General features: G+C 43.0%; 1 protein-coding gene across 11 annotated transcripts in view; it reads left to right on the plus strand.

Moving 5' to 3' along the window:
* RBFOX2 (RNA binding fox-1 homolog 2) overlaps positions 1-24,698 on the plus strand; it is a 228,669-nt gene that overhangs the window by 123,719 nt on the left and 80,252 nt on the right. For all 11 annotated transcript variants that reach the window (XR_008933229.1, XM_056845889.1, XM_056845888.1 and 8 more), the window contains one exon: positions 21,557-21,781. Coding sequence is in view for 10 of the 11 variants with exons in the window: in XM_056845889.1 (XP_056701867.1) it covers positions 21,557-21,781 (225 nt within the window). In the remaining variant the exon portion in view is untranslated. The remainder of the gene's footprint in view (positions 1-21,556; positions 21,782-24,698) is intronic.

Raw genomic sequence — 24,698 nt, forward strand, 5'->3', positions numbered from 1 at the left:
TCCTCCATACTCCTTAACTTACAGCATAGTGATTCCAACACCAACAAAAATAATAATGGAGACAGAGGACATCCTTGTTTGGTTCCTTTCTTGATTGTGCAGTTGTCAGACATCGATTAATTCACCAGAATTTTTGCCTGTTGGGATGTATATATGGCCGATATACCTCTCAAGAAACGGTCTCCAAAATTTAATTTTTCCAATATCTTTTTCATAAAGTCCCAGGAGACCATATCAAAGGCTTTCTCTGCATCCAAAAATACAAAGGCCGCCGTTTGTTGAATATTCTGATCATAATATTCCAATGAATCTAATAAAACTCTTATATTATCTTTAATTTGCCTTCCTGGAACAAAACCTGCTTGGTCTTCATGTATAAGGTCCTTAATAAAATGCTTTATCCTATTCGATAAGACCGAAGCATAAATCTTATAATCCACATTTAACAGCGAGATAGGTCTATAATTTGAAGTTTTTTCTGGATCTCTTCCTTCCTTAGGTATCAACGATATAAATGCATGTGACCAAGTCTCTGGGGATGCTCCCTTATCCAAAATTGTATTACAAAGTAATACAAAAAAATTCACTAAATTGTCACTAAATGTTTTATAAAATAGTGCAGTAATTCCATCTGGTCCTGGTGTCTTGTCCGTTTTTTTCTCTCCGAACTTGGTTTGGAGCCCCTGCTCTCGTGCCCGCTCACGCTGGCAGCCGAGCTGCGGAGCCGGCGCGCCTGAGAGCGAGAGAGCGAGAGAGAGCGGGCGAGGGGGCGCGCTGTCTCCCCCCCCAGCTGTGGAGAATGGCCGGGTCCCCCTTTCCCTCAATGGTTGGGAGGCTAAAGCCTCCCCTCCCCTCTAGCCATGCGATTGCTGGGCGGGCGGCTGGGCGGTTCCTGGCCCGGGCCCGCCCGCCTATCAGCTGTTGGGCGGGGCGGGCTTCCTTTGGCAGTGCATCCCCTGCAGCGGCGCTGGGCCGTGGCGCCCCATGTTCTGCGGCGCTGACTCCGTTCCCCCGTTGTCTTCTGGGCCTGCGGGTCCCTGTAAGCCGGGAAGAGGCACACTTTGGAGCCAGCGCAGGGGTCTGGTAAGTGGAGGGTGGCGGGAAAGCCCCGGGGCGCGGGGTGGGGCCCCCGACCCGGGACACACGTAATGCTACAACTCGGGGTCGTCTGCTGAAGCTGGAGGGTGGGAGAATCAAAACTGATAAAAGGAAGTATTTCTTCACACAACGCGTGGTTAAATGGTGGGACTCCCTGCCCCAGGAGGTGGTGATGGCTGCCAACTTGGAGGGCTTTAAGAGGGGAGTGGACCTGTTCTTGGAGGAGAGGGCTATCCATGGCTACTAATCAAAATGGATACTAGTCATGATGCATGCCTATTCTCTCCAGGATCAGAGGAGCAGGCCTATTATATCAGGTGCTATGGAACGCAGGCAGGACAGTGATGCTGCACTGGTCTTGCTGGTGGGCTTCCTGGAGGCACCTGGTTGGCCACTGTGGGAACAGACTGCTGGACTTGAAGGGCCTTGGTCTGATCCAGCATGGCCTTTCTTATGTTCTCATGTGTTTACTGCGTCTGTGAATCTAGAAGTTTGCTCACATTGTTCACATTAAGTGTTTGTCAGTCATTGTCATGATTTAATTTTATGGATACCTTACTTACTTTTTTCCCTCCTCAGAGGCCATGTCTACCCACTGGCTTTCTTGGACTCCGAGGAGGGGAAAAAGTCCCCCTTCAGAGGCCAGGTCTACCAATTAGCTTCTATGGGCCTCCGGAGGCCAGGTCTACTGCCAAGAAAGCCAATGGGTAGACCTGGCCTCCCAATGGAACTCAGCCGGAGGCCAGGACTACCAATAGGCTTTTATGGCTGTAGACCAGGCCTCCAGACGAGGACTCCGGAAGGGGAGGGGGAAATGGCGGTTACTTACAATTTAATTTTTATCAATAAAAAAGATTATTAAGTATGCTATCAAGTTTTATTCAGTGTACCTATAGTTTAATTAAAACTTGAAACTTTAATTAAAGTTTATTAAGTTAATAAATAGTGTACCTACCTATATAGTTTAAGTTTAAGAAATTTGGCTCTCAAAAGAAATCTCAATCGTTGTACTGTTGATATTTGGCTCTTTTGACTAATGAGTTTGCCGACCCCTGATTTAACGTGATGGCGGGGAGGGGAGCACAGTCATTGTATGAGAGTGCCTCTTAACCTATGTAATTTGTCATCTAAAAATGAGCAAGACCCCCTGTTCACACATTGTGGCCAGTGCTTCCTTGATCTAAGGCCCCACATTGCCGAAGTGTGGAACCTGAAATGCATACTGGAACCATGTGGCCAGGGCCAATCACATAGATTTGGTATTCATATGCAGTGTTCAGCGTATAAATTGAGACCCAAGAGGAACTTCTTGTTTATGCCATCTATCCTCCCGATCCTCAGAAATAAGGATATTTGTGTTGCATCGCTACTATTGACCTCTCCTCCACTGGATGTTCATCAAAACAGAAGGTTTTATGGAAGGGTGTGTATGTTACGTGTACTTGTGCAAACACTTGATCTGCATATGTTAAATTGTGCAACTCCCTGCCCCAAGATGTGGTGATGGCTGCCAACTTGGAAAGCTTTAAGAGGGGAGTGGACATGTTCATGGAGGAGAGGGGTATTCATGGCTACTGGTAAAAATGGATATTAGTCATGATGCATACCTATTCTCTCCAGGATCAGATGAGCATGCCTATTATATTAGGTGCTGTGGAACACAGGCAGGATGATGGTGCTGCAGTCGTCTTATTTGTGGGCTTCCTAGAGACACCTGGTTGGCCACTGTGTGAACAGACTGCTGTACTTGATGGACCTTGGTCTGATCCAGCATGGCCTTTCTTATGTTAGAAAAAAAAAATTGGCAGAGAAATTTTCATACGTATTACATGGTATCTATGTTCCAATTGGTTTTTAGCTGTTGCCCAGTAAATACTGCTGAAGAATTTGAACTATTTGCTTTCTCCCATATGGTTGTCCAGTGAAATCTGGATGAGTGATGAACGAGGATAATGTGTATGTTTGAAAGAGCTGTGTACATGTCAGAATATTGACTTTTAAAAAGTTGCCACACCTCCTCCCTGTCATTTCAAGTTGCCAGGTTTCTTCATACAGCAGGAGAAAAATAAATAAACAGGTATCAATTTATAGGGCAGGTTATAATTTTTGTGGGTAGTTCTTACATGCAGCAAATTGTGCAGAAATATTAACATGATTACACGCGTGTCTGTTTTGCTCTGTGTTTATGAGCAAGTAAGCCAAAACTAACTATGGCTTTGCAGAGTAAATATATTGTGGCTGTACGTAGGAAATCTGTATTATCTGAAGGAGTCCTGAATGGGAAACAAATGGTTATTTTTTTGAAATCTTTTCTGAAATTTAACGAAATAAGTGGCTTGCTGTTACTATTCTGTGATTATTACAAGTCTCTGAATATATTTTGTAGATGTGTGTTTTGTGTGTTGCTCTGTGCTTTCTTTTAACTGCTTCTCTTTATTCTTTTTTGTTTTGTTTATACAGATTTAAACTAATTGGGAAGTTAAAACTGCAAGTTAGGGAGAAGGCTATACTGAGATAAACGTTTTTGATTAGTATTGCTCTAGATCCATATGGGCAATACAGAAGAGGGAGTTTGTTGGCAGGAAACAGTATTCTTACATGCTTTTATAGCTCGTACCAGGACATATGATTAGGAGCAAAAACTGGAAAAGTAAGTTATGAGACTGTCTTGATCCACCCGTTCTTCAGAATCCCCCCGAATACAAGGAATAGAAATGTTTTTGAAAGCCATCTTTGAGATTACTGTATTGAGAGAGGTCTGTGTTGAGCAGAGAAGTGAGTGTGTTTGTATATGTGTGTTTCTGTGTTAATCTTTCCGCGTGAGCCTTCAAGAATCCTAGCAGTTCCATCCTCAACAGAATTGCACCCCTCTAAGCCTATTGATTTTGGTGGATGAGGACTTCACTGTGTTCCATGTTGATGTGCTACATGATGTGCCATATTGGCACATATGACACAGTGGTGTGCCAAAATGATGGCGAGATGAGTGGTGGAGACAATACAACAGATGTGTTTTTGTTTTGCCCTTAGATAAGGGAGCTTATTAGGCTTTTTGTAAATTCAGGCCTGATGTAACACAACTCTAGACTGAAGCTGAAACTTCGCTTGTGTAAAAATACAGCCATCACTCCAGTATGGATCATGACTTCATCTGGTCAAAACATTGGCCCACAGGCTTGGGGAACTTTGAGACGTGAACTGCAATGCGCGGTGGTGGTCATGTGAACAAATTAGATGTACCCCAAAAATGAGGAATGATTAGCTGTAAGCAGTAAAAAGCTTAAGTAGCCAATGGGTAGCCATGAAAATCCCTCCAACATTTGGATGTAAACTTTATTCTTTTGAGCAGACTGTAGAGGAGGGCAATGATTTCAACAAGCGAAATGCTCATCAGGGTTAGTTAGCATGACAAGGATCTTGCCATACCCCTGTACAGTCATGCATAAGCATTAGAAGAAAAGAACTGGTGATAGGCATATAATATGGTTAAATGAGTCATTCAAGTTTGATTACCATTCCAGAAGCAATTTCAAATAAACACGAGAATGCATAGCTCGGGAAAGAAAAATGATATATTAGCTCATCACTTTTTTGATAGGTGTATTTGACATATTGCACATGAGAATAATTTAGTCTGAAGGTATGAACAAATTACTTCAGTATTTAATTTCTTATTTCATATTCACCTACCTTATTCTCCCCCCACCCAGCTACCTATGTAATATAAGGTGTTTTTTTAAAACAACAACAACCTGCTTTACCTCGTGGCTCAAAGTAGCTTACAAGTCATAATTTAAAACATTACAATTAAAAATGAATAGAATAAAACCCCAGACATCCCTTCCTCTCCCTCCATTGAGGTCTGAGATTATGATTATTGGTTCATTGCAGTACACCTCCTACCTAGGTACTTTATGATTAAATAGTCCTGTAGATATTTACTTTCTAAGCAGTGAGCCCCGTGGCGAAAGAGCCCCGTGGCGCAGAGTGGTAAGCTGCAGTACTGCAGTCAAAAGCTCTGCCCACGACCTGAGTTCGATCCCGACAGAAGTCGCTTTCAGGTAGCCGGCTCAAGGTTGACTCAGCCTTCCATCCTTCCGAGGTCGGTAAAATGAGTACCCAGCTTGCTGGGGGTAAAGGGAAGATGACTGGAGAAGGCACTGGCAAACCACCCCGCAAACAAAGTCTGCCTAGAAAACGTCAGGATGTGACGTCACCCCATGGGTCAGGAATGACCCGGTGCTTGCACAGGGGACCTTTCCTTTTTTAAGCAGTGGTGGTCCTCACAGAGGCTGCCATTGGTGTCAGATGTAAGCCCTTCTCTAGCTTCTCAGTTCCCTTTAATGCATTCCGTTCTACTTTCTGGAGCCTTCTCTAGCATTCATATTAGCTTCCTCTGCCCCACCTTCTCACAGCTGTTGTCTGACATTCCAGAGCATCTGGTGACTTTTAAGAAGAAGGAGTTGTTTTTTATATGCCAACTTTCTCTACCACTTAAGGAAGAATCAAACCAGCTTACAATCACCTTCCCTTCCCCTCCCCACAATAGACACCCTGTGAGGTAGGTGAGGCTTGACAGAGTGTGACTCGCCCAAGGTCACCCAGCTGGCTTCATGTGTGGGAGTGGGGAAACAAATCCGGTTCATCAGATTAGCCTCCACTGCTCATGTGGAGGAGTGGGGAATCAAACCCGGTTCTCCAGATCAGAGTCCACCGCTCCAAACCACCACTCTTAACCACTACACCACGCTGGCTTTGGGATCTTTTACCATGTGTATGGCTTTCTCACGTGTTGCCTTCTTGCGTGCCATTACACAAGGATGAGAAAAGGGGAAATCCTTGTTGAGTAATGCACACTGCCCATAGGAAAGCTCCTTGGTAGTCATGTTCAGCCACAGTGGCAGAGGGGCTTCTGCAACTATTGCTGCAATACAATTTCTATGTGGCTGCTACTGGTGTTGAGTTGAAAGATGCAGCACGCAGCTGCTTGCCTCTCAGTGAACACAGAGGTGAGATTATATTCAGGTACTGTTGTAGCAATGTATCGGCTGCCTTTCAGTTTCCAGGCCCATTTCAAGAATTTGTCTTACATTTTATGTCCTTTACTGCCTGTTTGCTGTATATAGACTGCCTCTCCTGAAATGAGTCCTTCATGGTGCTTGTATTCTGCAGGATGGGCCATGGTCCAAGTTCCTTCGATGCAGAAGTTAGAATTCCAGCTGCAGAGATAGGATTATTTACCTTAATGACTCCAAGGTGATGGAGTCAATTTCCCGAGAAGGTCCAGGGTGCTTCTACTATCACTGCCTTCCAGGAGGATTGTAAAACCCACTTATTTCAGTTGGCTGTTTGCTGATTTTTTTTCTTGCACCTTGGGTAGCACTTTGTATCTTATCAGTGTTTCTGATCTTAGATTATTATTTCTTTGTGTCTTTATATGAACTGCCTTGAGCTCTGGAATGGTAGCATATACATAAATTAAATACATTTCCCAATGGTTTTTATCTGTGGGAAGAGTCCCCCCTCTCTCCTGGATCCTCCTCTCTTCTCCCTGCAGGGAAAAGATACTAAATGAAATTAGAGATTCTGTATTTGTCTGAACTCAGCCTCCTGTTTGAATGTAGTCTCCAAACTTGGTATCTTCTCTCCTTGTTGAGGGTGTAGCAAGCCCAAGACCAGTTCCTGTTTTCCTTCCACCTCAAATCTAGGGAGTGAAGAATTTTCGGAACCAGTTCTTAATACTGGTAGTAGTTTCATTAGCAAAATTATGTTTGCAGTTATAAATTCTAGATGTACAGGGGGGTTTTAAGGGACAGTGAGAGATGTATTGTGTCCTTTTCACACTTACCTGTTGTCTGGATTTTTGTATGTCTGGAGTACGGTTATTTCTAGGGCATTTGAGTTCAGTAAATTGGTTGTGCCAATTTTAGAGAATGAAAGGATAACTCAGTGTTACTATTCTGGGTTGCTATGGAAAGAGATGCACAGAATAACAAATGGATAGAACTTTTTATTCTAGCATCTGGTTGGTAATGAGCATTCAGGTAGCCTCATTACCTCTTCCCTTGATACTAAGCAGGGCAACCTAAATCCCCATATAGAGATAAAAATAAGTTAAAATGTGCTGTTTAAGGCTATGTAGAAGATTTGAATTTGACATTAAGTGCACCTCTGGGCGTTTCTGGTTCATACTGGAGGAAGACTTATGTAGAGCAACCAGTATTTTTCAGCTCTGCTTTCGAGACAAGTCTTAGATGCAAATGTGAATTAAAAATAACATGTTTGTAGCATGGCATGACTGTGTTTTCTTTTCTTTTAAAAAAGGGATTAACTGAAGTGTAGGTGGTTGACAGTAGTCTTAATACAGCCGAATAGTTACTATACTTGTTCATTTTCTTAGGTTTTTCCAGTTTCCTGATCTGTTTCTCTTCTTGTAGATAAAATTATCACATTCTGTATTTTGTGTGCACACACAATTGGAGATCTCATTCAGGCCTTGAAAAGTCAAATGATGATTGCTACCTTAATTTAAAGCAAGTTTATGGACCATATACTTGCAAAAGACTTTTAAAATGTTTATGAGGAGTCTCTGATAAACTGCAGTTTGATTAGTTCTTCTGCCTACCGGCAGTTTTAAATTATTGATTTTAATTAGTGGTTTTGTGTATTTTATTTTTTACTTTGTAAGCTGCCTTAAATTCTTATAGCATAGAAAGGCGGCTAATAAATGCTTACAATAAATAAATACTATGGGGATCAGAAGAGGGAAGATGACCCCCCGCCCCCGAAATCCTGTTCTTTAACAGTAGTAGCATTTAAAAAAAACATCCTTAGTTCCCTTGGGATCATTTTGTGGTTTTCAGAAATTTTCAGTGGTTTTCTTTATTCCTTTGTGAGTCTAGACTAATGCATATAGTATAATATTTCATGCAGGCCTGCTTAGTTTCAGCCTAGTGTTCAGGATGGGTCTAAGTTAGGTAAAACCTGACTGTTCCCTGACCTTTTGCTGTCATTTGTAGTAAAGGCTTTTGATAAAGAAGGGCCAATATTATGACAGAATAGCTAGATTACTGAATTTGTATATGGTAAACTTGGATTCGACCTGACGTGGATAGCACGATCTCATCACATCTCAGAAGCTAAGCAGGGTCAGCCTGGTTAGAATTTGGATGGGAGAGACCACCAGGAAGTTTAAAATGTTTGAATCAGTTAAATGTTTTTATGATGAGGTTTTAATTATTCAGAGCATGAAGATTTGTACGCAAGACAATCTACAGTATATACTGTAGGCATATATTTTTCTCAGGGCTTCACAATTTACAGAAATTTTGCAACTCTACTTGCATTATTTGTTAATGATCACAGTAGATTAATATTTGTCTTTTGGTTTGTTTATTTATTTAGATTGTTATCCTATTCTCAATCCCCAGCCAAGTTTGGGCTGAGGGTAGTGAACAACATAATACTTAATACATAAAATGCAATAAAATACACTAAACCCATGATATAAAGATAAAACAATTTAACCGCCCCATAAAATCATCATATAAAGTTCTGTTCCCCCCTCCATTTACAAATCATTAAAAAAATGCATGACTCTCACATGATTCATGTGGACAATCCCCCGAAAAACTTTAAATACAACTGTCAACCCTTGTCTGATACTATATTTAAAATAGCATCCATTTATTATCATTAATTTTATGAAATGAATTAAACATTAGAAATTGAAAATCTTCCACCGGAAAATAAAGCACTGGAAAATTTTCCGCCTTGCATCTCTGTATGGAAACCGTAAATAATTTATTGCTGTTTTCTACATTGTGTGCTTTATTCTAATTTGAGAAATTCTAATTTGAGAAATGTTTTAATTTCATTTGGGGGCTAATTCATGCAACAGAGCAGGAAAAGATTATGGAACTGATGAAATCATATTCAGCAATTTTGTTTTTCACAAAAATAATAAAGGCATGATGTAAAGCTTCCTCTGTCATTGCTTCTGCTATACCTTTTGTTTAGGGAAATGTAGATCCTTCACTTGCTAGTGATGCAGGTTGTGTGTTGAGATTGCAATTGCTGTAAGGAAGTTCTTACCTGAAATCCAGCATATAAAAGTTCTCAGCAATTGACATGCAGGTATTTTCTCTCCCTAGAATCCATCTTATGATTTACCCACATTTTTATAACCATCTCTGGTTACTCATGCAGGATTTTAGACGCAGCCCAGTGTGAGTATAGCTAAGATACTTCCAGAGTGAACTTTATGAGATGAGCAGTATGCTACAAAACATAAAATTAATTATGTAAGGCGTGCACCTCAGTGTAAGGAACTGGAAAGCTTTGCAAGTTTTTTTCTTGCAGGAGAAGAGAGCTTCTGTAGGAAGATGCACACCAAAGAATGACTTGTAGCAGAAACTGAGGTGTGCATCTCAGTGTCCACTGGGTGAGACATGGCACTCAGATCTGAAGTCAAGATTTCATTCTGTGAAAACCATGTCTAATCTTTGGGGGAAGAGCTAACAGCATAAAGACGGAAACAAACAAACCCTAATTCCAAGCCTCCCTACAAGCGTTGTGCAATCATTTGGTTGCCTTTGCCCTTGAAATGCTGGGTGGGTGAAGAGACAAGGGTTATCCCATTCTGCCTTCAGCATGCTGTCTCTTGTGCTGTTTGCAAAATAACCGAAGATACCATGCTCGCAAATCATTGGAACTTCTGAGATGCCTCGTGGAGGCTTTAGGAAGGAGGGGGGCTGAGACAAAGAGCGGTCATGGCCCCTCCAGTATTAGTCTTTGCTTTTATACTAATAGAGTTCTCATCGGGATGACTGTGTTCTGAAATATTTATTGACCTGTTTAAATATTAAATGGCACGAAGGCAGTACAGCATGATGGTAATCCTGGTGCCTCGGGGGATGGATGGTCTGCATGTTGGTTTCTTTTTTTCAGTAATAATAAACACACTTTACTGTTCTTTCCCTTCTTTTACCATCAAAGTAAAGAATTTCCTATCAGCTCATGATTTGTGCCGTATCCCTGTTTTAGCATCTCTGGTGGCTAGCGGATAATCTAGCTTGCTTCCAAGACTGTTTCCTGGGGTTTGTTGACTCATTCATCCTTGCTGTGAGACCTGGCTCCTACTGATTCAGCGGTAGTTATAGAGGGTGGCAGAAATGGAGATAAGAGGCTCTGACAAAGGCAGAACAAAGTGAAGGATCAGCAGAGGTGAGTTGAAGTAAATCCCTTTGTTACTGAGGTGAAGCCTGACTTGAAATCTCGCCAGACTTTATCCCGTGACGACTTCTAGGTAAAGGTAGTCCTCTGTGCAAGCTTTGGGTCCACTACTGACCCATGGGGTGATGTCACATCATGTTTACTAGGCAGACTATGTTTACGGGGTGGTTTGCCATTGTCCGCCCCAGTCGCGTGACAACTTCTATGTTATTAGATATTTGGATGGCTTGCTTAGGCAAGGCAGAACTCAGTGGTGGCACACATCCTGAACCCTTTTCTATTACCCCCAGATTTAGGACCAGCTCTGGATTAGAGCCCATGTATAAAGGGGATCTAGTGGCTTGAATGTAATACTGTAAAAATAAAACACCCTATCTTAGCAGTGACACCAGGAGGTAGGCTGTTAACAGATCAGCAGCAGAGCAAAATGATACTTTAAAATATTATTTATAACAGTTATATCCTGCTTTTCTCCTGATCAACAGAATTCAAAGTGACCTACGTCAATTAAAACCAAGCAAAATCTAATTAACAGAAATATAGGTAAAAAGAGGCAGACAGTAACCTCCACTTGTGAGCCATCAAAATATTTAGTGGGGGGGATTTCAAATTCCTGCCTTATTCATGACTTGGGATCACGCTGGGCCTGATTTATCTTATGGGGTTAGCATGCAGGTAAATGAAATGAAAACAGATCTCATCAGTTTGATTAGTCTGGATCTTTTAGAATGATATATGGGGTTAGCTAAGATTGCTCACAGGCAAAATTAGAGAATTAACTGGCAGAAGGGTCTTTCTGGTTGAGGACCTTGATGGGAGTTCAGATAAATGCTTGAAGTTGTTAGCTGGGTTCTTGATGAGGAAATGTTTGAGAGAGATCTTTCACAGTGATGTACGTTTTGGACTCATCAACCTTTTCCCCCCCAGAGTGTCTCTAACTCTGAGCTTCTAGTATATATGTTGTGTGTTTGTAACTCTGAGCTTCTAGTTGGGTGTTTATTGGGAAACACTTAATTTGCAAGTGGCTTTGAAGGGTAGCTGAGGGAGCTTTGGTGGCTTCACATAGAAATCGCTCTTGGAGAAAGTTACAGTATCACTGCACCAAAAGCTACAAACTGTGACAGGTATGCCAGAGAGACTAGGTGACCCTTACAAGCAGACATTAAACCACTTTAAATATGCATCCCTGTTGAGAGTTTGGATTGTTAAATTAAACTAGTTGATTTAAAACAGTTTTTTCTTGCAAAGGCAGGCCCGTGAACGCACCAGCAACTTACCTCGCTATTTACATGCGTCCAGTACGAAAGCATCCAAGACGAGTTTAAATTTCTGTTCCCGCCGCGCCGCCTTTGCCCACTGCTTTTGATAAGCCCAGACTGGCACGCTCCCACGCATGCCCAGTCGGCTTCTCCAAGCAAGGACGGCGATTGGTCCAGTGTGAGTAAGGGAGGCGGGGGGAGTGCGGGGGTTGGCTGGCAGCAGGAAGTGGGCTGGCAGCAGGAAATGGATCGAACACAGTTTGCATGTTCCCACTGTAAGGCATCGGGTGTGGAGGACGTTTTATTTTTTTAATTCGCGTATAAGCGGATGCGCTTAACGCGGCGAAATTGCGCTCTGGAGACGTCCTCGGAATCCTTCGGGTGAGTTGCAGTGGGAACATGCAAGGAAAGTCCGCGGAAGCCGGACCTGCCACCCGTGACAAATTTATGTGCTGTTATTTTCAACTAGCTGCATACAAGGAAATAGAGTGATTGCGTTGGCTTAGGGATGCAGTCCGCTTTGTGTCAAGTTCTTGTTATTGCTGGGACTGCTACACATGTCTTTGTGCATGTAGCTCACAGCAACCATAACTTGATGGCAAAGGATTTAGAACACAAAATGAAGGCTCCAGGAGGAACGAGGCTTTCTGTAAATATGCCGACTCTCAGACCCTTTCGCCCAGAGAGAGAAACGAGTAACGTCCGTCTGTCTGCAGTCCTGGCTCATTGTGCTCTTTCAAGTTTTGCAGTCCCTTCCAAGACATTCAGAACACTTACCAATTGAATCCAGATGCTTTTATCCTTTCCCAGAATTCCCTTGTCTCTCCACCTCCCGTTTTAGCTGGCTGCCGATGAAGGTTTCCATTTTCTCCTGGATTCTCATTTAGAATTGTTGGCTTGATGGGTGGGAAGGGCCAGAGAACTGTGTTTTCTGGTCCAAGCAATATGGCAGGGTGTAAATTGCTCTTTGTTATATAAGCAGCACACCAGATTTTCTGATATAAGGATTTTTTGCTCCTGATGCCTAAAGAAAACATCCCTTTTCTACAGAGCCCTAGATTGAAACAACAGTAGGAAGCATGTGTCAGAAATGGCGCTTTGAATTCTTTTCTTGCTATATAATGATATTTCTTATTAATACTGTTTATCAGTGTAACACTTCTATATCTAATTCTTGTTTGAAGACCCTAGGTATCACTAGATTCTGCACTGGAGACTAATCAGGGGACTTAGAAACTGTTGAGCATGGCCTCCTGAACTGCAATTTTTATACGTTACCCTGTTTGAAGTTTATTGAGCCCCTCTTATCGAGAATGGGACCTGACAGGGCAGGAGAAAGGATTGAGATGCTCCTACAAGGGGATAATCCTTCAATCACTCTTCAGGTTGCGAAATTTTGCATGGCAGCAATGAAAATTTGACGCCAGAGATCAGCCTCTTAGCCCAATTGACAGATGTGTCCCAGCTGTAATTTTCTTTTTAAGTGTAATAAGACTCTGACTGTAATTCTTTTTTTGTAAGAATTTATTAGCCCATGTTTTCTGTTTTGTCTTGTATTATCTGGCTAAGGGCCGTAAATAAATTATCTATCTATCACTGGAGACTATTCAGTGATTGATAAATTCTGGAAATCTCTGCCCCAGGATGTCGTGATGGATGCCAACTTGGAAGGCTTTAAAAGGGGTGTGGACATGTTCATGGAGGAGAGGGCTATTCATGGCTACTAGTAAAAATTGATACTAGTTAGTTACTAGTAAAAATTGATACTAGTTAGTGGCGGACCTACATTTTTGGGACCCTGAAGCTTGAACTGTTATGGGGGGCCCTTTGCTACCAGCAATAATGGGGCAACATCCAACAAGGTCCAAAGGGCCTTGCAAGGACCTCGAGGTCCAAATGGTGAAGAACAGCGTGGTGAGGTGGAGTCCTTGAAAATGGTCCATACAGTGAGCCCCTTCCCACCAGCAACGAGGTCTGGATAACCACTGTTATCTACTACAATGGGGTTCTATAGCAGATGTATTGGTTCATTCTCTAATAGAGAGGTAGAAGGTAATCAGGGGGCTCATTAGGATAAAGTGGTGAAAATCTGTTTTTTGGTGTTAAAATGCACAAGCGAGATGAGTGCAGTTTGAATTGAGAATTCAGATGTCTTTTTATGGTTCTGATTGGCTCTAGCCTAAGGGCTGAAATACAGAACTATTAAGCCATGCACCAATGAAGGATTCAAGGATCCAGCTCCCAAAATGTAGGCTATGAATAGATTCTGACGAGCTCAGTGAGCCCATACAGTTTGGGCGCTGCGAGCCCCTGAGAAAATTTTGGAATTTGACCAATTACAGGGACATTTTGAGGCCATGTGAAATGGTTATTAGAGCATATTTTAAGGTCAATATTAAGTACTTCAACCCATTGGCTTATGATTCTATCATTAAAATAGCCTTATTTTAACAACATACACTTGAAAAAATTACATTGCTTTTGTTGAAAAATTCACTCATTAAAAAAAAAGTTGCTTCAAGGCCCCTCCAGGATTAGGGGCCCTGAAGCTTAAGCTTCATTAGTTTCATAGTAGATCCACCACTGATACTAATCATGATGCATACCTATTCTCTCCAGGATCAGAGGAGCATGCCTATTATATTAGATGCTGTGGACACAGGCAGGATAATGCTGCTGCAGTTGTCTTGTTTGTGGCCTTCCTGGAGGTACCTGGTTGGCCACTGTGTGAACAGACTGCTGGACTTGATGGACCTTGGTCTGATCCAGCGTGGCTTTTCTTGTGTTCTTATGTTCTTATTTTTTCCCTCTTTTTTGGTATCACAGAATGCATATTGTCCATATCATCATCTTTTAGTTTGCTGCCCCAGCCTTGCCTTGAGGAGTTCATCTCTATAGTAGTTTTGCTTTTTGTCAAATTGTGTAAGACTGCGATGAAGCAGAATGATGAAAAATGTTACATCCGTGGTAGTGATGTATATGAAGTGGAGAGGTGTTTAACTGAGCTGGTGGGGAATTGTGGGAATAATTTTATCTTGGGCAAAAGGGAACTCCTCTCTGTTTCTACTCCAGCCAATTGTTTTGGTACCTACCTTGTACTATAGCAAGAGTGCTCCCAGTAACTGACCTCCTTTTGCAGGTGACTGGAATGCGAGTGTGCATGCATGCTAGACACGAACAAGTTGTGTCCAGCTGTGTTGATCTTTGTACTGATTGCCGCTAATTCTGGCAAGATCAGTGGTGCTGGGCAAGCAAAGCAAACGTGAAACAGAACCAGCAAGGATGGCTTTTTCATGAGATTCTCTCTGTTCTGCTTCCAGATTTGCTGGGAAAACTCCCTAAGCGGTGCTTCAAAAAAGAAACTGTCCCTTGTTACCTGCGCGTGTCTCTTATTTTTAGACTGTTAATCCCCAAGGGGTTGTTAGTAAACTGAAAGAAAGTAGGTAAACAACAATTAGATTTGCTCATGCATTTATGATGGTGACTTGATATGCAAACCTTGGGTGTGGTAGTTGTACAGTGGTGTTACTAAACCTGCTAGACCCTAATGGTCAACACAGTGAAATGACAGCGGTCAAGGGCAAAGTAATGTGCCGTGTGTGTGTGTGTGTGTGTGTGTGTGTGTGTTAAGTGCCGTCAAGTCGCTTCCGACTCATGGTGACCCTATGAATCAAAGTCCTCCAAAATGTCCTATCTTTGACAGCCTTGCTGAGATCTTGCAAATTGAAGGCTGTGGCTTCGTTTATTGAGTCAGTCCATCTCTCGTTGAGTCTTCCTCTTTTCCTGCTGCCCTCAACTTTTCCTAGCATGACTGTCTTTGCCAGTGACTCTTGTCATCTCATGATGTGACCAAAATATGATAGCCTCAGTTTAGTCATTTTAGCTTCTAGGGTCAGTTCAGGCTTGATTTGATCTGTAACCCACTGATTTGTTTTTTTGGCAGTCCACGGAATCCGTAACCCTCTCCTCCAACACCACATTTCAAAGGAATCTATTTTCTTTCTATCAGCTTTCTTCACTGTCCAGCTTTCACACCCATACATAGTAATAGGGAATACAATGGCATGAATTAATCTAGTCTTGGTGGCCAGTGACACATCCTTACACTTAAGAATCTTTTCTAGCTCCTTCATGGCTGCCCTTCCCAGTCTCAATCTCCTTCTGATTTCTGTGCCATATAGGATATTTCATAGCCTAGCTCATACACCTTGGATGCTGAAGACACATCTTTATTTAAATAACAGTATAGAATTATTGGTGGTCTAGTGTAGTCGTAGAGAGAAGACATTCGTTTGGGCCAAATAGTTTTTCATTACCAAAATACATTGCTTTTATTTGCATCTACTTAGGGGTTGTTTTTTTTTGGCTCTACCTTGTTCAGAGCCTTGGTGAAATGCAGTAATTTCACAACAGTCAGTTCCCCCTCTGAAAACACGGCATTCTCTAAAATATTTAAAATAAAATATCTAGGTAAGTTAGTTAGAGTAAAGGGGCCTACCTTGGAACTCTAGGAGCATATGAACACTGGAGATATTGATGGTGAGAGAAGATCGGTCAATTTCTATTTCCATACTGACATGTGAAAGGCAGTAATGATACTTTGCGTGAGCAGTAATGAATGCTAGATCTTCATGTCTTGTTTCTTCATGCATTTCTTTTGAGGGGGACCAGTGTTTATTGCAGCGCTTTAACTTTCACTTGTTGGCTAACAAAAGAAAACACAAGAATTCCAATCACTAAAGCACACATTGTGTAAACTGCACAACACCAATAAAGTACATCTATGCCAGTTTGCTAAAGTTGTATCCGATTTTTTAAAATGTGGGTTTTGTTTGCAGAATCTATGACTTCCAATCACAGGTTGAGAGCTTTTGCATTTTTCTTTATGAAAAACTCGTACAAGAAAGCATTATTAGGTCTCAGTATACGATATGTTTTTAAGTCTTATCAGGGAAACTGATCTCTATTGGTTGGAGATCACCCGGGGTGGAGCAGAGCCGGAAAGGCCAGCGGCTTGGAGGAACCGCGCATGCCGGCAGAGAGGGCTACGCGTGCCGGAAGTGGCACGCGTGCCATAGGTTCGCCAACACGGTGCTAGGAGGTAGGGGTGGGCTTCCTTGGCTGAGACTCCAGAAGTATAAATTCTCGTTTCCTCTTTCATCTCCTCATATATTTACTTTCATTTATCGTAGGAGCCCTCCCTCACCCTTCCTTTCTGCGGCTGGTGGAGCTGTTGTTATAGTCAAGCAAACCCTTTCCCTCAGAAAGACAAAGGAGCCAAGCTGTGAGCTCAGATGTCTGTTTACCCTTTAAGCTGAGGGAAATGGCCGCTGCAACGTCTCCATCCTCCCATCACCTTTGACATACCTTGAAGCAACACAGAGTTGGTGTTAAGGACAGAGACTTGAAAGAGAAAGAGGGCGGGGAAAGGGAAGGAATGAAAGGTGGAGTGGAGTGTGGATGAAGGGAAAGAGGGGCAATGGGAATTTGAAAAAATGAAGGGAAGGAGTATGGGAGGAAGTGTGGTAGGCAGTGGGCCTACAAGGAAACAGTTGCTGGGACTGTGTTGCCAATGGGTGCCATGCTGGGGGGGATTGATGATTTAGAGCAATTAAAAGAAGCGGAAAGGGAGGAGTTATGAGCTTAGTGTTTTATATTAATGGGATTCACACTTGAAAAGCAGTTGTAAACATTTGAGGGAGTTGTAGAGAAACAGCATTTTGTGTTACGGTAACAAATGTTTGTATCCTGTAAGGACTGGGATACAGTCAACAAAACCAGTAATCATTCTGTGGTCTTTCTGAATTCCATCTCTGCAGTATGATCAAAGAATGCCCTTCCTTCTCCCGGCTGCAGACATGTGTGGTCGTGTGACTCCCATGGGACACTGGCCAGATAAATTTGGGATTCAGCAAGTATCTGAACAACCTGGCATTAGCTAGAATTTAACATCATTTCATTTTGTCCAAACTGAGAGTCACAGGCCCTTTGATAAAACGATAGAAAGGTTTCTTTAGTTTGTGTCAAGCCCCCTTCCATTTCTTTGCTGCAAAACTACTTAGTGCGGTGATTCCCTTTGGTGAAACGCATCAGTGAGCCTGTGCCTTATGCTAAAGCGCTGTTTTCCTTCCTCTTTGTGGAGTCTTTCAGTGTTCCAGCATGCTGTGCTGTTTTCAGGTCTGTGAGCAAGCATATCAGGTGAAGCTGAGCATCTCGGCCAGGGAGGCTTTATATACTGTTTTTCTGCTGACAAAAAATTTGGCAGTACGTGAAAGGTAGCACAAATGTATTTTACACTGCTGGTACACAAAACAATTAATGTGATTTCCAGCGTGGTGTAGTGATTAAGAGCAGCAGACTCTGATCTGGAGAACCGTGTTTGATTCCCTATTCTTCCACATGAGTAGAGGACTCTAATCTGGAGAACCAGATTTGATTCCCCACATGCATCCTGCTGAGTGACCTTGGGCTAGTCGCAGCTCTCTCAGAACTCTCTCAGCCCCACCGACCTCACAAGGTGCCTGTTGTGGAGGGGTGGGGGGAAAGAGAAGGTGATTGTAAGCCGCTTTTGGTAGAGAATAGCAGGGCATAAAAAACGAATTCTTCTTTTTCTTCTTCATTTCCCAATCTTTGCATTTACAGTACAGAAAATGCTCTCGTTGCATTTCATATAGTACGTGGAATCTTCCCCAGCACAGAGTGATCTTTTTGTTGGAAAAAGTAATGAATAAAGCAGCCATAAGAGTATAATACAATGGAAACTTTCCAGGCTCCTGATGGGATATCCAGAACGTTTGGTTTAACTGGAATGCTGTGCATCTAAGAGCTGATGTATGTGTTCAGGAAAGAAATCATATGGCGTAGCCCGCCTAGGAATGTAGTGCTTCAGAATGCAGGCGGGTGATCACAAGGTTGAACGCAACTTAAAAACTTCCTAGCAGTGGAGAGGAAAATCTAAGCTTATCTCTACATCAGTAGAAGCTAGAGTTGTGGCTGGTTACTTCCAAGCATATTTTTTTCTTTCTACAGTCATCTTCTGTAGTACCACTTGTTCCTTTCCTCAGGATAGTTATGTCTAATCGAGGTGCCTTCCTGGGATGTTTTTCCTCTACTGTGATTCAAAATGGCGCCCTTTCGGCAACTGCCTTCTGTGACAGAGTTCGGGGGTCTTAGCCACAATTTTGTAAGAACATAAGAAAAGCCCTGCTGGATCAGACCAAGGCCCATCAAGTCCAGCAGTCTGTTCACACAGTAGCCAATCAGGTGCCTCTAGGAAGCCCACAAACAAGGCAACTGCAGCAGCATTAAAAATACCTTGTGTGCATACTCCTTGTGTTTTCTTTAATCCCTAAGAAAATGTCTGCCGTGACTTGGATAGCCCAGGCTAGCCCAATTTCATCAGTTCTGGGAAGCTCAGCAGGGTGGCCCTGGTATTTTGATGGGAAACCCCCAAAGAAGTCCAGGGTCACCACACAGAGGCAGGCAATGGCAAACCACCTCTGAAGTATCTTGCCTTGGAAAACCTACGGGGTCACCATAAGTCATCCGCGACTTGACAACACTTTCCACCACTACCAAGAAAACATTTGTTTATCTAAAAGCTTTGAGCAAAATTCTGTTGTTTGAATGAGTGGGGGTGGGTGCCCATGAGGAATAATTGGGGAGGGGGAAATAAAGGGTTACAAAATCGCCTCCCCTGTAGGTCAGAAGGACATTCCTGCTGCCGTTTGGAGCTAGATTAGCTTCTGGCCTATATTGAACCTCAGTAGTCTAATGCTATAGCGCAATTGCTTTAACTGCTGGATTTGGGGGCAAAAGGAACAGGCAAAACTCGGGTTGCAAAGCAGGAGGATTTTTTTTTTTGACCACATGGTTTGGGGGTAGGCTGGGAAATGTGTGCCTCGTCCCTCAACCCTAAGTTCACATATTTTCATTCTTACATGTTAAAATCTGTTAGGGACCCTTTCACATTTTAAAGAGGTGTGTGCGTGTACTCACAAGATCAAATAGGATCAGAAGAAGAACTTTTTTGGATCCTGATCTTACCCCCCCCCTCCACTAGGACTCTTAATAAGCTTCAAAGTGGTCACAGCGCTTGGAACACCACAGTATTCTGGACTGGGTTTTTTTTTTGCGGGGGGGGGGCATACTACTGCAGCCTGCTAAGGGCTCAATCAGGCCAGGTTCCTCTCTCCCCTCTTCTCACTCTGAGGCGGAGGGCATCTTGGAGACAGATGGGTGATTCCTTTCCAGTGCTAAGGCAGGCAGGAACTACAGAAAACGTTCCCACTTCCTGTTTCCTGCCTGGAATCGCCCTCTGCTTCCAGTTTCCTTCCTGGCTCGCTAAGGTTAGGCAGCTCTCGAGGTTGCTCTGAAGCAGCCTAGACTCCACGAGGACAGAAACCCTCCAACCGACTAGAACACAGCCAAGGAACCTTTTTTCCTCTCTTTCCTCCCTCCATCTCCGGCAACGAGATACAGGGGAAACGGCACCACCAGCGAAACCGGGAGTCATAGTGTAATGTGTGTTGATTTTTCAGCTAACATTTTCTGCATGTTGAGGTTCTTTGGTTGTCGTATCTCTTTAATAGAGGTCAAGCATCTGATACATCAGAAGCGGGATCTGTGGGAAAGTGCTGCTAAACAGCCATTGTAACAGCGCAGCCATCTCTGTGGGATGCCATAAATTGGGGGATGAGTATAATTAATGCCTTGTCTGGAAGTAGTGATGCTCATGATTGGCTGAAGGGAGAGGGAGACCATGAGTCATGTTCTCTGTTCTGTTCTTCATAACTCCCTTATTTGGGAAAGCATGGAAAGAGTGATGTATGTATTCCAGTAAATTGGCACCTTTATTTATATGTTTGGTTTCCATTTGGCATCATCAAAACCTATACTTGTAAAACTTACTCTGATGTTTAGTCCATGAGTTTTAGAAACGGCCTGCAAAACATTTAGAGACTAAAATAATGCAGTAATGCAAAATATAAACGCTAATAAAATTAAATATGAAATTATGGATAATCTACAGTAGAGTGATAAATTGTATACCAGGGTTAAGACTATTTGATTGCTACCTGTTGAGGCTCAGGACATCCTATGGAGGGCCTTCTCAACCTTGAAATGAGTGTGTGTGGGGGTGGGGGGGTTGAAGTACAGTGAGGGGGCGGCATTCCAGAGTCCTCTGATGGCCAAACCGGAAATGGTGGTGTCCACAGGTCTGATATGTGGGCACTGCTGCCATTTTAAAGGGACTTTAAAAGGTTGCAAGGGCCTAATCCTGATTGGGCCCATAGTGAGGCAGTTTCGTCCATCCCTCCTGTGCACCTTTTCAAGTGCCAAAGCAGGTGGGGTGCAGCCGTTTTGGTGCTTGAAATTGTGCGGGGGGAGTGGTGGCGCAAAAGAACCTCAGACTGCCCTGCTGCAGGCCCAATCAGGATTGAGCCCTTGTGGCATTTTTAAACGTGTGGTGGTGTCCATGGGTCAGAGTCCCTGGGGCTAGACTATGTAGGACCAGGTTCTTCACATTTACCATTGTAAATAGAAAACCGTTTAAGTTGAGCACAAATCTGTGTCCTGGTATTCATTAATTTCACTGCCCGATTTCTGTCTTTTTAAAAGAGGGGGGGAAACTCCCATCTTGATACCTTGTGGAATAGCCTAGTATCTCAGCTAAATAGATTGGTTTTTCAGTTAAGTAACTGGGATTTTAGATGCCTTTGATCTTGAAACCTTGATCTGATCACTGATGCTACGCATTAATCATGCTAATGAAATGTGTGTGCGTGGTTTCCAGGAGACAAGATTGTTTGCTTCGTCTAGCGGTTGTTCAACAATGGCTGAGATAACTTATCAGGGTTGGAGTGGATTTTTTTTCCCCTTGAAAGAATGTTCCAGTTTTATGTACTTTCATGTTTGTTTCTTCGGTGTTATATTAAACCTTCATTCTCGTTTTTTCTCACCAGGGTAACCAGGAGCCGACAGCCACTCCTGACACAATGGTCCAGCCATTCACAACAATCCCATTCCCACCTCCCCCACAGAATGGGATCCCCACAGAGTATGGGGTACCCCACACTCAGGACTATGCAGGCCAGACCAGCGAGCACAATCTGACAATCTATGGCAGTACACAGGCGCATGGAGAGCAAAACACGAATTCAGCCACTACACAGAATGGATCTCTTACGGTATGCATTGCAAGGCATAAAACAGCAAAGTTCACTGTTGCTTCTTTGAGATGTGATTGCATTTGTATTGCATCAAATGGCACCCGTAAAACCTGTTTATGTCCGGAATTGAACATGAGGTTTGGAAGGAGCGCCTCTTGTACGCCAAGCTGTGTTTTTACTTTATCTCTACATCCTTGGTAAAAGCTGTGTATCGAAGGAGAGAATTTTTCCCAGTTACTGCAGAGAGCAGATAAACAGGCTCACATGAGCTGGTTGTAGAAGTGATGTTGAAAATTGGATTAATTAAGAGGATATACATTAGATGCTCAAAAAACAATCCTTTCTCCCCCTTCCCATTAATAGCTAATCTGTTTGTGCCCAGTGGACCACAGAGCCTGCCCCATACATTGGATCAAGATGGCCCAGCATCTAAAATGTGCCACCTACATATGGGCGTGCCCAGACCCTCACCACACCCTGCTTAATGTAAAACAGCTGCTCTCTGCTTGCTGTTATTCAGAATAAGAGAGGCATGGTAAGGGAGTACTTACCAGCTTCAGAGGGGAACGGAGCTCATTAGATGGTCTCATTTAGGGGGTCAAGAATACCTAAGCCACTCTAGTATTAGCCAGTGGGCACCCAAATTTGATTACCAGACCCGCCAGTCATGAAATTATTATAAGAAAACCATTTCGATGGGAGTTTCTGGATTCTTGGGGGTTGGGGGTAAGGTGCGGTGACGGTGTTAAAAAAATTTCCTTTTAGAGAGCCAGCATGGTGTAGTGATTAAGAGCAGTGGTTTGGAGCGGTGGACTCTGATCTGGAGAACTGGGTTTGATTCCCCACTCCTCCATATGAGTAGCGGAGGCTAATCTGGGGAACCAGATTGGTGTCCCCACTCCTACACATGAAGCCAGCTGGGTGACCTTGGGTTGGTCACACTCTCTCAGCCCCACCTACCTCACAGGGTGTCTGATGTGGGGAGGGGAAGGGAAGGTGATTGTAAGCCGGTTTGAGTCTCCCTTAAGTGGTAGAGAAAGTTGGCGTATAAAAACCAACTCTTCTTCTTTTAGTGAAGGATTACAGCAGTGATATGCATTTTTAGGGTAATGATGAGAATTGATAAACATCACAGTAAACAGGGAGACTCTGTCTGCAGTACACCCATTTATTGATTGAAAATTTTACCTTTTTCATTCTTGTTTACATCATTCTGTCGTTCTGAACTGGGCAACACGCCTGCAGATTATCCAAACGAAAGCTTTATCCACCCGTTAAGCCACTTGTTAAGTCTTAACTTCCTAATAAAGAGCATTATAGTTGGAACCTTGGGTGCACAGGGGTGGTTTTAATCTTTTAATGCTTTCAGTTCTCTTGTAGTATGGCTGATTCATAGCAGGTTTTTTTTCCTCTCTCGTGAAAAGCCCTTCATGAGTGCAGTAGTCTCGATAGGAGGAACTTGATCATAGTTCCAGTTCACATTTATATAAAGAGATGCACAGTGTGGAACAGTGCTGGGTGTGCAGTGGGTAGTAAACAAGGTGGTTTGAAGTTCTGGAATACAGTCGTTCTTGCTGAAGCCACAAAATTAAGTGATGTGTTTTGCTTGAAAGGAAAAAGAAGGCATCTTGGCCTCAGAGAAGAGCAACTCATGTACACCCAGTACACTCCAGCACAATCCTGTGCATGTCTACTCAGAAATAAGTCTCACTACATTTAATGGTGCTGACTCCCAGGTAAGTGTGCATAGGATCACACTCTTAGTGAAATCCAGGTAAACCTGGAACAAGGCAAAGCATAATTGGTAGACTTAAGTTCTGTATGAGCCAGCGTGGTGTAGTGGTTAAGAGTGGTGATTAGGAGTGGTGGACTCTGATCTGGAGAACCAGGTTTGATTCCCCACTCCTCCACATGAAGCCATCTAGGTGACCTTGGGCTAGTCACATTCTCTCAGTCCCACCTACCTCACAGGGTGTCTGTTGTGGGGAGGGGAAGGTGATTGTAAGCTGATTTGATACTTCCTTAAGTGGTAGAGAAAGTCGGTATATAAAAACCAACTCCTTTTCTTCTTCAATAATAAGTTAGAGAGCAATGTTGTCCATGTCAAACCAGCAAGTACAGCACTGGTTGACATCTTTTCAAAGGAAATGCATGAGGTCTGCATTGTGACAGTGGAAAAGAGAAGTTTGGGGAATGAAATCTGGATAATCTATATGGAAGTACAGGACTTTCCCATATGTGCTTATGTGGGTTTCATCTTTGTCCAGACATGTTATTTAATAAACAGGGTCGGGGATGAATAATGTGAGCTGTGACCCTAGTCACCAGCTGCTGCAAGTCTCCCGTTCCTCTTCCATATTAGGAGCCTTCTCCGCTGTACTGCACAAAAGAGTGTTGCGTTTCCCCTGCTAATGCAATTGCACAGAAAGCTGATGGGAGTGAGAGTAGGAGCTTACGCATAGCAGCCAGTGAACTGAGGTTGTCAAAGTAGTCCCCTAAAGAAGATGCAACGATGCTGTGTGTATTTTGGCAGGGTACTGGCATAAGCTTTCTGAGAGCTTGCAGTGTAAAAGAAAAAAAATGCTGTTGGAGGGCTGGGGATGCAGCTCTGAAAGTAGTAAATTGTTTCTGTAAAATTGGACAAGGATACCCACACAAAAGAAGAAAAAAGGATCCCATTGCTGTTCAAAGATCCAGTCAGATACAAAGATGCAGACATATCCAAGCTGGGCAAAAGTTGTGGTTGTCTCCTATATTCTCCTCTTTCTTTCAGGGCTTTCCCCCCATTTTTCTTCTTATACTCTTCCTTTTCCCCATTTTCTCCAGCTTTTTCCCCTCCAGTTTTCTTTCTTTTGTGTATTTATTCTTACTTGCCTGCATAACTTCTGGGGGTGGGCTCACCCAGCCCTTGAAAGTAAAGAGGAGGTGCTGCAAA

Source organism: Euleptes europaea, chromosome 3 (assembly GCF_029931775.1).
Source record: "Euleptes europaea isolate rEulEur1 chromosome 3, rEulEur1.hap1, whole genome shotgun sequence".
NCBI classification, from domain to species: domain Eukaryota; kingdom Metazoa; phylum Chordata; class Lepidosauria; order Squamata; family Sphaerodactylidae; genus Euleptes; species Euleptes europaea.